Source organism: Dermochelys coriacea, chromosome 6 (genome assembly GCF_009764565.3).
Source record: "Dermochelys coriacea isolate rDerCor1 chromosome 6, rDerCor1.pri.v4, whole genome shotgun sequence".
Lineage (NCBI taxonomy): Eukaryota > Metazoa > Chordata > Testudines > Dermochelyidae > Dermochelys > Dermochelys coriacea.
This window is the reverse complement of record NC_050073.1, coordinates 3,743,968-3,756,434: the sequence shown is the minus strand read 5'-3', so window position 1 is coordinate 3,756,434 and position 12,467 is coordinate 3,743,968. Positions and strand designations below refer to the sequence as shown.

Here is a 12,467-nt window from a genome sequence, read left to right as displayed (position 1 = left end):
GTACCAATACATGTACCTAAGCTCCCTTCACCTTCATCCCGGGCTCATCTGTGCTCGCGTGGTGGGACTGGCTCAATTCTGGGAGAGTTTCAAGCAGCTCCTAGCAGTTTTTTGGATTCCCCTCAGCTTTTCCCCCGTCGTCCTCCTCCTCCTCGTTGTGCATTGGCCAGCTCTTGCAAAGTGTCCTAGTCAGATTTGGGGTTCTGGAGGGGTGTGCAGTTCATTGTAGAAGTGTCAGGTCTGCAGGGGAGCCCCAGATGTGGTGGTGGTCTTCCTGGCCTGTTGCATGCTTGCCAAGGTGGACAATCCCAAAACACAATGAAGTTTTTCAAGGGGACAGAAGGGGGCTTCCAGTGTCTGTGACCCCTGGGCAATGGATTTCACAGTGGTGACCAGAATGGTCACTGTCATGGGGGCAACCAGGGCATTGTGGGACAGCTGCTGGAGAACTGTTAGGATCAACACAGGTAATGCAGTGTCTATACTAGAAATAGGTCAGCTCTGACTCTGTCATCTGGAGAGGTGATCTTATGTTAGCAGGAGACTAATGCAGGTGTGGACACATGTAAAACTAAGTCAAAACAAGCTGACTTAGGTCAACGTAGCTTTGTAGTGTAGACCAGGTCTATGTATCTTACATTGACACTATTACCTTTATCAGCCAAACTTGTAATCTCACAAAAAAAGGTATCAAGTTGGTTTGACAGGATCTATATTCCACAAATCCATTGTGCTTAGCATTAATTTTATTACCTTAATTACATTTTTTTATTAGAGTGCAATATCAGCTGTGCCATTATCTTGCCCAGGATTGATGTCAGGCTGACCAACCTATAATTACCTGGGTCATCCCATTTACCCTTCTAAAATACTGGCACAACATTCACTTTCTTCCAGTCTTCTTGAACTTCCCAAGAGTTATTGAAAATCAACATTAACACTCCTCCGCCAGCTCTTTTAAAACTCTTGGATGCAAATTACCTGGACATGGTGATTTTAAAATGTCTAACTTTAATAGCTGCTATTTAACAGCCTGCAGAGTTACTAGTGGAATGATAAATAGAGAACAAATGTATTCAAGTGGGTAGGGGGATAATACAATCAAAACTGCAGGTTGCAGATAGGAGTAGGGGGTTGAAAAGAGTTTGGGGGAAGGGAGAACAGAAAGACAATTAAAGTGAAACCTGATCCTAAAGGGTCAGAAAAACGTGAACTCGGAAAGGAACTGGCTTTGTATTCAGTTCCCAAGGGCTCTGACTTACGAAGAGAGAGGAGTTTATTCTGTCTGGGATTGTGCTTAGAATTCAGAGAGCGGGAGGATGCAGAGATGAAGATGCAGTGGGATCCCTTGCAGAGAGGAGGCTGATCTCCCCACACTGGCTCATTCCTGACCAGCCATTGTTGCCCTGCGAAGTCTCTCTGCCAGGTCTCTCTGGTTGATAGCTTCCAGCACCATCGTCGTCACCTCCACTGCACAGTGCTCTCTGTAGTGACTGATCAGCAGCTCAGTGATCTCCACAGGCTCTGCATTCTCCAGGTCACATCGAGGTATGTGGTTGTGGTATTTCTTTTCTAGCTTGATGTCAGTCAGTTTGCTCTTGAACTCCTTCAGCTCTGCCTCTCGGAGGTTTTTCAGGGTGTCCAGGAGGTGATCTCTCATTGTCTTCCCCGTGCCACCTCCTAGAACATGGGCCAGCAAAGTCCAGTCCAGCCACTCCCCACCCAGGTACCATTCCCTGCTCTCCTTCACTCCCAGGCTCTGCCCCTTCATGTTACACCTCTCTCCTCTACAGCAAATGCTTGGTACCTCTTCGCAATCCCTGTGCTCTGTACTCAGACTCACTGCCTCTGTTCCAGTCTGTGGGGTTTCCCCTTTGCTCACCCCCTCCATGCTTCTGCTGTCCCCTCCCACAGAGACCTCCCTAACTCAGTTACCTTGACCATCTTCCCCTCCTCGCAGGAGTTACCTTCCAATACCCAAACCTCTCTTCTTTCCTGTCAGAATCCCCCGCTCCCCCCAACTTGATGTCCACCCACTCCCTGCACCTGCTCTGAATTAGAATCCTGGATTGGGGCAGGACAACTGCCTAGTGGTTACAGTATGGGGGGGCAGGTAGGAGTCCTGGTTCTACCGCTGACTTGCTATTTCTTCTGTAATTTCTGTCCTCCTAAAATAAGGCCTCTTTATATCAGGGGAGATGAACTGACCTGTGTGGCATTCTGTTGATGGTGAACTGTGTTCAATGTCACCTGGAAGGGAGGAAGGAAGAAGACTGAAAAACTTGTCCTAATTTTCTGTTTGTTCTGCTCGCCTCACACCACACAGGCCACTTGCAGATCTGATTGGCTAAGCCAGTCACATAGCAGTGTGATTATCTTTAGAGTTGAGAGAATGATACACCAGCTAATGAGTTATTTAGATTCCCCTGAAGGATCTGTTACTGGCCACTGTCAGAGACCGTACCCAAATATCAGACTCAACGAGTGTGGCAATGCCTCTGTTCTTAGACCGCTGCTGTGTGGTCCCCGTCGCCCCACCCAGAACATCAAATAGAAGAAATGTATACACTTAACACACACTCGCTCTCACACACCCTGATCTGGCATCTGGTGAGTGCAAGTTGCCGTGTACACCCAGTGACATGTCTCTGAACAACAGCACTTATGTCACTGCTGACAGTGCCCAAGGTGCCCGCTAGGCTCATGTTTTTAAAATCTTTTTCCTTATTACTTTTTCAAGAAATCTACAAACAAACCCACTGTAATAACAAATGTATTTTAATTAAAACACCAATAATTGATCTCAAGATGACAAGCACACACAGCTGTTGCTTCAGGCTTTTAGCTTCTGACGGGGTGAAAGTAAGTTAGAGGATTTACCGGTAAGCCGGAGTCCTGAGCAGGGGGCGGGTCCTCAACCAGAAGAGGCGTGGCCTGAAATCCCCCAGAGCTCCAGCTGCAGTAGTGGTGGCTGGGAGCCGGGGCCCTTTAAATCACCCCAGAGCGACCAGCTGCAGAGACGGCTGGGAGCCCTGGGGCTTGGGGGCAATTTAAAGGGCCCAGGGCTCCAGCTGCCGCTACTGCAGCGGAGCCCCGGGCCCTTTAAATCACTGAGGAGCCCTGGGGGCTCCCAGCTGCCACTGCTACCCCGGGGCTCTGGCCTGTGGCAGAGCTTTAAAGGGCCTGGGGTTCCACTATGGTAGCGGCTGCTGGAGCCCCGAGTCCTTTAAATCCCCGCCTGAGCCCTGTTGCCCGAGCCCTGGGGCCGCAGTGGCCGGGCTCCATCGGGGATTTAAAGAGCCCCAGAGCTCCAGCCGCTACCGCCCCGGTGCAATGACGCAAAAATCTTCCTCTCCCAATTCCTGAGGAAGCAAATCATGAGTTTTTTCGACCAAAACCCCATCGCTCCTGATTTGCAACCCTGGCCAGGCAGTAGCAAGTCCTGAGAAGTAGCCAAGATGGTCACTTTGCGTGGCAGAAACTGCACCTAGTTGCAAAAGGGGAGTTGAGATTTGTGTCGTCACACCGGAGCCCCACCGCCACTACCCCAGGGCTTCGGCAGCAGGGCTCCGGCGGGGATTTAAAGGGCTGGGGCAGTAGCGGTGGCTGGAACTCCAGAGCTCTTTAAATCCTCACAAGAGCCCCCCCCCACCCCTACCCCAGGGCTCGGGCAGCAGGGCTCAGGTGGGAATTTAAAAGCCCCCGGGGCAATAGTGGTGGCTGGAGCTCCAGGGCCCTTTAAATCCTGGCCTGAGACCTGCTGCCCGAGCCCTGGGGTAGCAGTGGCGGGGCTCTGGCCTCCGCTACCCCCCCCCCCCCCGGACTCTTTAAATCCCTGCCGCAGCCCCACCGGCGCTATCCCAGGGCTTTAAATTGCCCTCTCGGAAAGCCAGTCCTGGTACGGCGCACCGGCTCTTACCGGTATGCCGTACTGGGGCATACTGGCTTACTTTCACCTCTGGCTTCTGGTTATTATTACTGATATGTCAAACGCCCAGTACAGGATGATAAGCTCAGCGCATTGTAAATGTCTGTAATACTGTTGCTCCTTTGGCTGAGCAGAAAGCTGTAATTTTGGGCCTTGCAGGGTAGTTTCAGTTTGGTTGAGTGATCAGTGATAGAAGTCCGGTTTATTTTTGGTGTCATCTGTTTATTCCCAGAAACAGACACTGCGTCCTGCTTCCCTGACCAGCAGGAGGAATGTACAATTCATGGGCTTTAGCAAACATCCCCAACCAGACACTCAGCCTGGTGCCCAATAAGCAGCTGGCTCATCTGCCTTTGCTTCCTTACAGGGTCACCGAGCAACTGCTTCTCTAATGGCTAACTCACTGCGACCCCTGAACATCCAGCACCTGGTCGGCTTCCAGCTCAGATTGTCAGTGCTCTGGGACAGGGACAACACCTAGCACAGTGCAGTCCTGGTCCCTGAATAGGGCTTCTCGGCACTACCTTAATACACCCATAAATTAATGTACTGCACCTAGCACAGTTGGGTTCTGGGCCATGACTGTAGGTCTCAGGCAACACAACGAATAATAATGGGCTTGCCCTGCAGGCTCCTGTCTGCGCTACAAAACATTCTCAATTGCTTCTGCTGTTAGGTAAGAAGGCAAATGTATAGCTGCCCCCCTGGATCTGTGATGGTCCTGCACCCCTGATGGCAGCCATTAGCACTACTCAGCACCACAGTAAGTTTCAGTAATGATGTGTGAAACCCCTTGTACCGCAAACAAAGTAATGCCTTGTGGGGACACCCAATTTCAGTGTATTTCCCCCATTTTAGTATTTGTATGGTGTTAGCCCGTAGGCGTCAGATGGATGAATATCTTCAATACCAGGCAAACTGGTTGAAACTACAGTAAAGAACAGAGTTATCAGACACACAGATGAACACGATTTGTTGAACAGTCAACATGGTTTTTGTAACGAGAAATCATGCCTCACCACTCTACTAGAATTCTTTGAGGGGCTCAACAAGCATGTGGAGAAGGGTGATCCAGTGGATATAGTGTACTTAGATTTTTCAGAGAGCCTTTGACAAGTTCCCTCACCAAAGGCTCTTAAGAAGAGCAAGCTGTCATGGGATAACAGGGAAGGTAGTCTCATGGATAAGTAACTGGTTAAAAGATAGGAAACAAAGGGTAGGAATAAATAGTCAGTTCTCAGAATGGAGAGAGGTAAATTGTGGGATCTGTACTAGAACCAGTCCTATTCAACATTCATAAATGATCTGGACAAAAGGGGGTAAACAGTGAGGTGGCAAAGTTTGCAAATGATACAAAATTACTCAGGGAGTCCAAAGCTCGCTGCAAAGAATTACAAAGACATCTCACAAAACTCTGTGAAAGGCAGATGAAAACAACAAAATGGCAGATGAAATTCAATGTTGATAAAAGCAAAGCAAAGGAATGCACGTTGGAAAACAAAGCATAATCCCAACTATACAAACAAAGTAGTGGGTTCTCAATTACTTGTTAACACCCAAGAAAGAGATCAGGGATTCATTGTGGATAGTTCTCTGAAAACCTCTGCTCAATGTGCAGAGGCAGTCAAAAAAGCAAACAGAATGCTAGGAATCATTTGAAGAGAGAGAGAAAAGAAGACAGAAAATATCATAATGCCACTTATAAATCCACGTTATGCCAACACCTGGAACACTGCATGAAGTTCTGGTCATCTCAAGAAAGATACATTAGAACTGGAAAAGGTACAGAGAAGTGCAACAAAAATTATTAGGGGTATGGAACAGCTTAATTAAGAGATTAAAAAGACTGCCATTATTCATCTTAGAAAAGAGACGACTAAGGGGGGATATAGCAGAGGTCTATAAAATTATAAATATTGTGGAGAAAGTGAATAAGGAAGTTTTTTTTACCCCTTCACATAACACAAGAACCAGGAGTCACCCAATGAAATTAATAGCAGGTTTAAAACAAACAAAAGGATGTACTTCTTCATGCAACGCATAGTCAACCTGTGGAACTCGTTGCCCAGGGATGTTGTGAAGGCCAAAACTATAACTGGGTTCAAAAAAGAATTTGATAAGTTCGTGGAGGATAGGTCTATCAATGGTTATTAGCCAAGATGGTCAGGGATGTAACTGGGTGTCCCTAAGCCTCTGACTGCCAGATGCTGTGACTGGACAACAGAGGATGGATCACCTGATAATTGCTGTTCTGTTTATTCCCTCTGAAACATCTGGCACTAGCATCTGGCACCAGAAGACAGAATATTGGGCTAGATGGACCATTCTTAAGTTCTTACAAATTGAATTTGAGTCAACAATGTGGTGCAGTTGCAAAAAAGCATGCAGGGGCATATTAACCGGAATTCCACCTGTAAGGTACAGGAGATAATTGTCCCACTCTACTTGGCCTTGTGAGGCCCCTGCTGGAGCCCTGTGTCCAAATCTGGATGCTGCACTTTAGGAAACGTGAACAAATTGAAAAGAGTCCAGAGGAGAGCAACAAAAATGAGAAAAGGTTTAGAAAACCTGAGCTGTTAGGAAAGGTTAAAAAAGAACTGGGCACGTCTAGTCTTGCAAAAAGGGGGTGGGGGTGGGGGCGCTGATAACAGTCTTGAAATGTTAGAGGCTGTTACAAAGCGGACAGGGATCAATTGTTCTCTATGTCCCTGAAGGTAGGACAAGAAGTAATGGGCTTAATCAGCAGTAAGGCAGATTTAGGTTAGATATGAGGAAACATATTCTAACTCTAAGGGTAGTTAAGCTCTAGGACAGGCTTCCAAGGGAGGTTGTGGAATCACTGTCATTGGAGGTTTTTATGAACCGGTTGGGTGAACCTGTCAGGGATGGTTTAGGATTCCTGGGCCCTATTTCAGTGCAGGGGGGGCTGGATGTTATAACTTCTCAAGGTTCCTTCCAGCCCTGCATTTCTTTGATCATCCCCAGAAGCGGCGGTTGTCTTGTCAGTAGCAACAACTGGGTGATTTTAAAGCTTTTCCAGAGCTTTTCAACAGGATGCCTGAGCTGCTCAAGATTTCTCTGGAAATGGTCCAGGACAAAACTTATACACTTTGATATTGTGCAACTGGCTGCTCAAAACAGAGCACCTCTTCCACCTAAACGCTAGCTCCTGTTCCTTTAGGTTTCTAGAAGTCACAGTTTCAGGGCTAGCTGCACCTCTGTCCCCTTTCTGGCTGCTCAGTGCATCTTTCTTAGGGCTCGTGCCTTCACCTTTTTTGGGATGGAATCATGTGATCCTTCCACGCGTAGGCCAGGCCCTGGGCTACAGTACCCTATGTCTCCACCATTATTGCCCTGCTGGGCTTCCCTTCAGGAGCCTATGACTAGTGGTTTATAGCGACCCCAGAGAGTTTTCTTAAAACAAGTATCAGAGGGATAGCTGTATTCGTCTGTATCCACAAAAACAACGAGGAGTCCGGTGGCACCTTAAAGACTAACAGATTTATTTGGGCATAAGCTTTCGGGAGTAAAAAAAGTGTTTTTTTTTTTACCCACGAAAGCTTATGCCCAAATAAATCTGTTAGTCTTTAAGGTGCCACTGGACTCCTCGTAGTTTTCTTAAAACAAAAGTACTGTTTGTTTATTTAGTAGGAACGAAAGCTTCACTGAAAAGGATTTTAAAACTACATGTAGCCTACAGGCATGTCTATTTTACCTCAAAAGCATGTCTCTTTCAATAGACAAGTTGGTCCAATAGTAGATATTACCTCACCCACATCGTCTCTGTCTTTTACCTAGAGTCCTACTAACCCATAATGGCTACCTAGGCAAGCCTAACTTCTCCAGACAACCCCAGCAGACCCTGGGGTCTCTGTTTACCTCTCACTCTCCTCCTGAGAGGTTTCAGAGTAGCAGCCGTGTTAGTCTGTATTCGCAAAAAGAAAAGGAGTACTTGTGGCACCTCAGAGACTAACAAATTTATTAGAGGATAAGCTTTTGTGAGCTACAGCTTTGAATCTTCCAGGATCTGTGTTCTCCTCTGTTTGCAGGGCAAAGGCTATTCTGTGTAATCTGGTCTGATAGGCTCAGCTCTTGACATAGCCAGTATTATCGAAGCTAACAGTGGTGCTTTAAAGTCGTTAAGTGTTTGCTGAGAAGTAGTTATCAGGAGCCATCCTCCTCTACCTGAGTGCCTTTCCTGGATAAACTAAGTCAATATATAAAAACAACGAGGAGGAGTCCGGTGGCACCTTAAAGGCTATCAGATTTATTTGTGCATAAGCTTTCGTGGGTAAAAACTCCACTTCTTCAGAAGCATGTGGGTTTTTAAAATAAATCTGTTAGTCTTTAAGGTGCCACCGGACTCCTTGTTGTTTTTGTGGATACAGACTAACACGGCTACCCCTCTGATATTTTAAGTCAATATATGGTTTCAGCAAACACCACAATAATCAAGCCACCATACTGTTTCAATACAATATTATAAGGCAGCTCCAAGTCCATCACAATAGGACACGACTGGGATGCACCCCCGCTGCCTTTGTCTGCACCCGAGTTTTGTACTGACCAACATCAGCAAGTGCCGAGAGGGGTTGTCTTGCACAAACCTCTCACCTTCTGCTGAGCTGAACCTACCTGGTCTCACAAAGGCATTCCAGATCAGTTGCCTATCACTTTGCTTCACCAAGCTGAGGTCCAGTCTGTCCACAAAGCTCTGGGTGTAAATCTCCATGTATGGATGTTCATCCTGGGGATCTATATAACAGAACTCCAGTTCCTGCAGTGAAGACAAGGTGCTCCATGAGGGGTGACCTTGCCAGAGCCAGCAGAGCTGGGAATCAACAGTGCAAAGGATATCCCAGTTACCAGTAGAACCCAGCTCCAAGCTTCAGTCATCTCTTGCCTTGATTATTGAAACTTCCTCACCTCTCTCCTCCAGTGCATCCAAAGGTTGCTGCAAAATTCCTTGAGCACCATATCCTGCAGCACTATACATGGGCACTGAGGCCAGCATGGACTGTGAGGGGAGAGCACCCCCTACTATTCCTCCCACCCTGCTCCCTGCAGCGCAGCACCCCCTAGTGTCATGACGAAGTTGCAATGATGACTTCAGGAGAGAGCCCTGATATTTTTAGGCCTTCATTGAAGCACAGAAGATAATTTCCACTCACCTCAGGTGTTATCTCTACACTTGATGTGCTGGATACAGTATAATGGGAGCCGTAGGTCAATGGCTTGGTTTTAGGAGGTTTGCGCACACGTATTGATTTGTACTTCCTTTCATTATCATCAATTACCTGTAAAGAACAAGCGCGGTCATTTCTGAGATACAGGCAGACAGGGCCACAGAAGACACATTGTGTAGGGACTACCACAGGGGCAGGAGAGTGCAGGGTCCTGATTCCCATTTTCCTCTACACAGCAGTCCTTGGAAAGAGGAGCCTATTGTTATGACGACAAGGGAAAACAGTGCCATGGGAATGGCAATTGAGGAGCAATCTTGGTACAATGTTAATTGTTTATAATTAAGGCTAGAATTTTGGAACAGGTATTTTTATTAAAAGTCTCAGTCAGGATGTGGGCAATAAACAATAAATCAAGGAAATGGAGCTGACACCCAATACCAAGGCCCAGCCCTGCTGTCTGGGGTTGAACCAAAGCAGACATCTCTTAAAATCATGGTCTCTGTGACCAATTCATACCTTTATTTCTAATTAGGCTTGGCAAAATTCATTTTTTAATTTTGACATTATATCAATATTTATTTTTAAGCATTTTTTTTATTTTTCTCTACTTAAAGTTTCACGGTTGCGGGACGTTATGGGGACATCAGACAATGATGGGGCTGGCCAGACAATAATTATTTAATGACAATAGAGGCTGATTTTCAAAAATGTAAAGCTTTGTAAGTGGTAAAACACAGTGTTCACCTCACATGTCCAAATATACAAAGCCAATAGCCTCTAATCAAACTCTGAAAAATTCAGAATCAGCATTTCTCTTAATTTGCCTATCTATAATTTTTGATTATCATCAGTGGAAGCATTTTTGTCAGTTTGTGTTTATATGGTGAAATCAACGTTTACTGATATATATACTGATAAAAATCGAATCCTCCCAAGCCTAGTTATGTTTGCTCTCCCTGATATGAAGAGATGGATCTGTTCCCACCTGCCCAACTGCTTCTTTGTTCAGTTAATGTCTGCATCCATAGAAAATTTAAATGAGGGCAAACTTTTGACAAGCACCTAGGTGACCGAGGAGCCTAAGTAACTTTTTCAAGAGTGAGTTGGGCAGTTAGGGCCAAATTTACACAGGTGTTTAGGTGCCCAGACAAAAGTGCCAGGTGGGACTTTCAAAAGAGTCAAAGCAGGTTAGGCTCTTTACTGCTATGGAGTTAATCTTCAGTCTAGCAGACAAAGATATGATCCACTGGCTGGAAGTTGAAACTAGACAAATTCAGACTGGAAATAAAGTGTACATTTTTACCAGTGAGGGATATTTAACCACTGGAACAATTTAGCAAGGGTTGTGATGGATTCTCCATCACTGGGCATTTTTAGTTCAAGATTGGGTGTTTGTTTTTTTAAAGATGTGCTCCGGTTCAACCAGGAATTATTCTGGGGAAGTTCTCCGGCCTGTGTTGTACAGGTGGTCAGACTAGATTATCACAATGGTACCTTCTGGCCTTGGAATTTATGAAAGTCAATGGGAGTTAGGCACTTTGATAAATCCGACAAGGCACCTAAGTGAGTTAGGCACCTATCTGCATCTTTAGGTGACCTTTTTAAATCTGGCCCTAAGCCTGGTCTTTTTGCAAGTGGGACGTAGGTTCCTGTCACAGGGGGACAAAGCTCCATTAAGGAGAGTCTCAGTTCTCCCAGGACTGAACAGGAACGCCCTGGCTAGGCCTGATTAGCGGTTGGTGAGCACCGGGGGTCAGGTGATAGAGAGGGAGGCTTGGGAGCCAGGAAGGAGGGAGGCCGACCGGAAGTAGTGAGTTCTGAGTGGTGTAGACTCAAGCCAGAGGAAGGCCTAGGGGAGTCCCCGCTTTTGCCACCGTTCTGCATAAGGAGAAGTGACCTGGGAGAGAACCCAGGAGGAATGGTTTAAGAGTAGCAGTCGTGTTAGTCTGTATTCGCAAAAAAGAAAAGGAGTACTTGTGGCACCTTAGAGACTAACAAATTTATTTGAGCATAAGCTTTCATGAGCTACAGGTCACTAATGCATCCGATGAAGTGAGCTGTAGCTCACGAAAGCTTATGCTCAAATAAATTTGTTAGTCTCTAAGGTGCCACGAGGACTCCTTTTCAGGAGGAATGGGTACTTTCTAAAGGCCCAGGGTGGGTGGACATTGTTTGTGTTAGCCCTTTGTTTGGGCCCTTCGGACTCTAGCATGGAACTCCTGGGGTACAAGTGAGAGCCCTTCAGTCTGAAGGAAGGTGTAGATTCATAAAGAGCCTGGAGTCATAGAAGGTGATAGAGCTGGAACCAATGGCACTGAACTTTATTTTGTGATTTGAGGCATCTATATTAATAAGTTGCCCCGTGCTGTGGGTGTTACTAGCCTCAGAGAATGCTGGAGAAGTATTCTGAGAAGGGGAAAGTGAGGTGGGGTGCCTGCAGGACCAACCTATGCTATGAGGGGGTGCTCTGAGATGGGGACCCTACGACAATTCCTAAGCCTCTTGGGTGCTTCTGACAACTTTACCCCCAGTCCTTACTCCTTTGGGGTTTACATAATCTTAATTTTTTCCCCTTTCCAGCTAAAATTCTGGTTAGAGAATGAATCCGCAAATCTCCAACAGATATGATGTCATCTGATTTTTCCCTAATTATTTTACAGCTGGATGTTACATTAAAGGTGTAAGACAGGTCTCAAATTCCAGGAAAAGAGTTGTCTCAGTCTGTTCTTCAGTTATGAACAGCACAATACCAGCTGTAGGCTCCTGTCTTTCAATTTGTTATCCTCAACTTTCATTCCTCTGATTATGCTGTCTGGTCTTAATCTGAGGTGCCCTTAATATGCCCTCCTGAAGTAAGAAGACAGAAAAATTCTAAAGTATATGTGAATGTGTCAGATTGAAACATTACAGCTCTAAACGAGTAAAAAAAACTTATTTCAAAATGGGATTCATGTTTAAGAATCAATATGTACAAAACAAGCCATTTTTGAAGGTGTAACTTTAAACATTTTAGTGTTATTGGAATACAAGGTTTGCAGGCATAATTCATTCATTCCATTTTTTTTATTCAAGGTGACCTGCAAATGGAGGGGAAAAAATAGGATTATTGCCTTTCCCCCCCTCCTTTATGATTGCTAACAAAGGCCTGAAATGGTTTATTTAAAATTTTATTTGTTTGGGTTTTTTATTCTATGCTGACTGGACAGCAAGTGTAGGTGATGACATCAGAGTGAAAGTTGAGCTGTTGACAAAAAATTTACCCAGATTCATTTAAAAATAAATAAATAAATAAATAAATAAAATAAAAAGGTTTACTTTGAATGACTAATTTTTTGAGTAACCCTGTGTTAAAG

General features: G+C 45.6%; 1 protein-coding gene across 8 annotated transcripts in view; it reads right to left on the bottom strand.

The window, feature by feature from the left end:
• The window catches only part of LOC119856505 (NACHT, LRR and PYD domains-containing protein 1a-like), a 50,796-nt gene that overhangs the window by 25,245 nt on the left and 13,084 nt on the right, over positions 1 to 12,467 (bottom strand). For all 8 annotated transcript variants that reach the window (XM_043517244.1, XM_043517247.1, XM_043517248.1 and 5 more), the window contains 4 exons: positions 9,100 to 9,225; positions 8,564 to 8,705; positions 2,209 to 2,250; positions 1,314 to 1,680 (listed from right to left, as the gene is read on the bottom strand). In XM_043517244.1, the coding sequence (XP_043373179.1) occupies positions 1,382 to 1,680; positions 2,209 to 2,250; positions 8,564 to 8,705; positions 9,100 to 9,225 (609 nt within the window). In that variant the 3' untranslated portion in view covers positions 1,314 to 1,381. The remainder of the gene's footprint in view (positions 1 to 1,313; positions 1,681 to 2,208; positions 2,251 to 8,563; positions 8,706 to 9,099; positions 9,226 to 12,467) is intronic.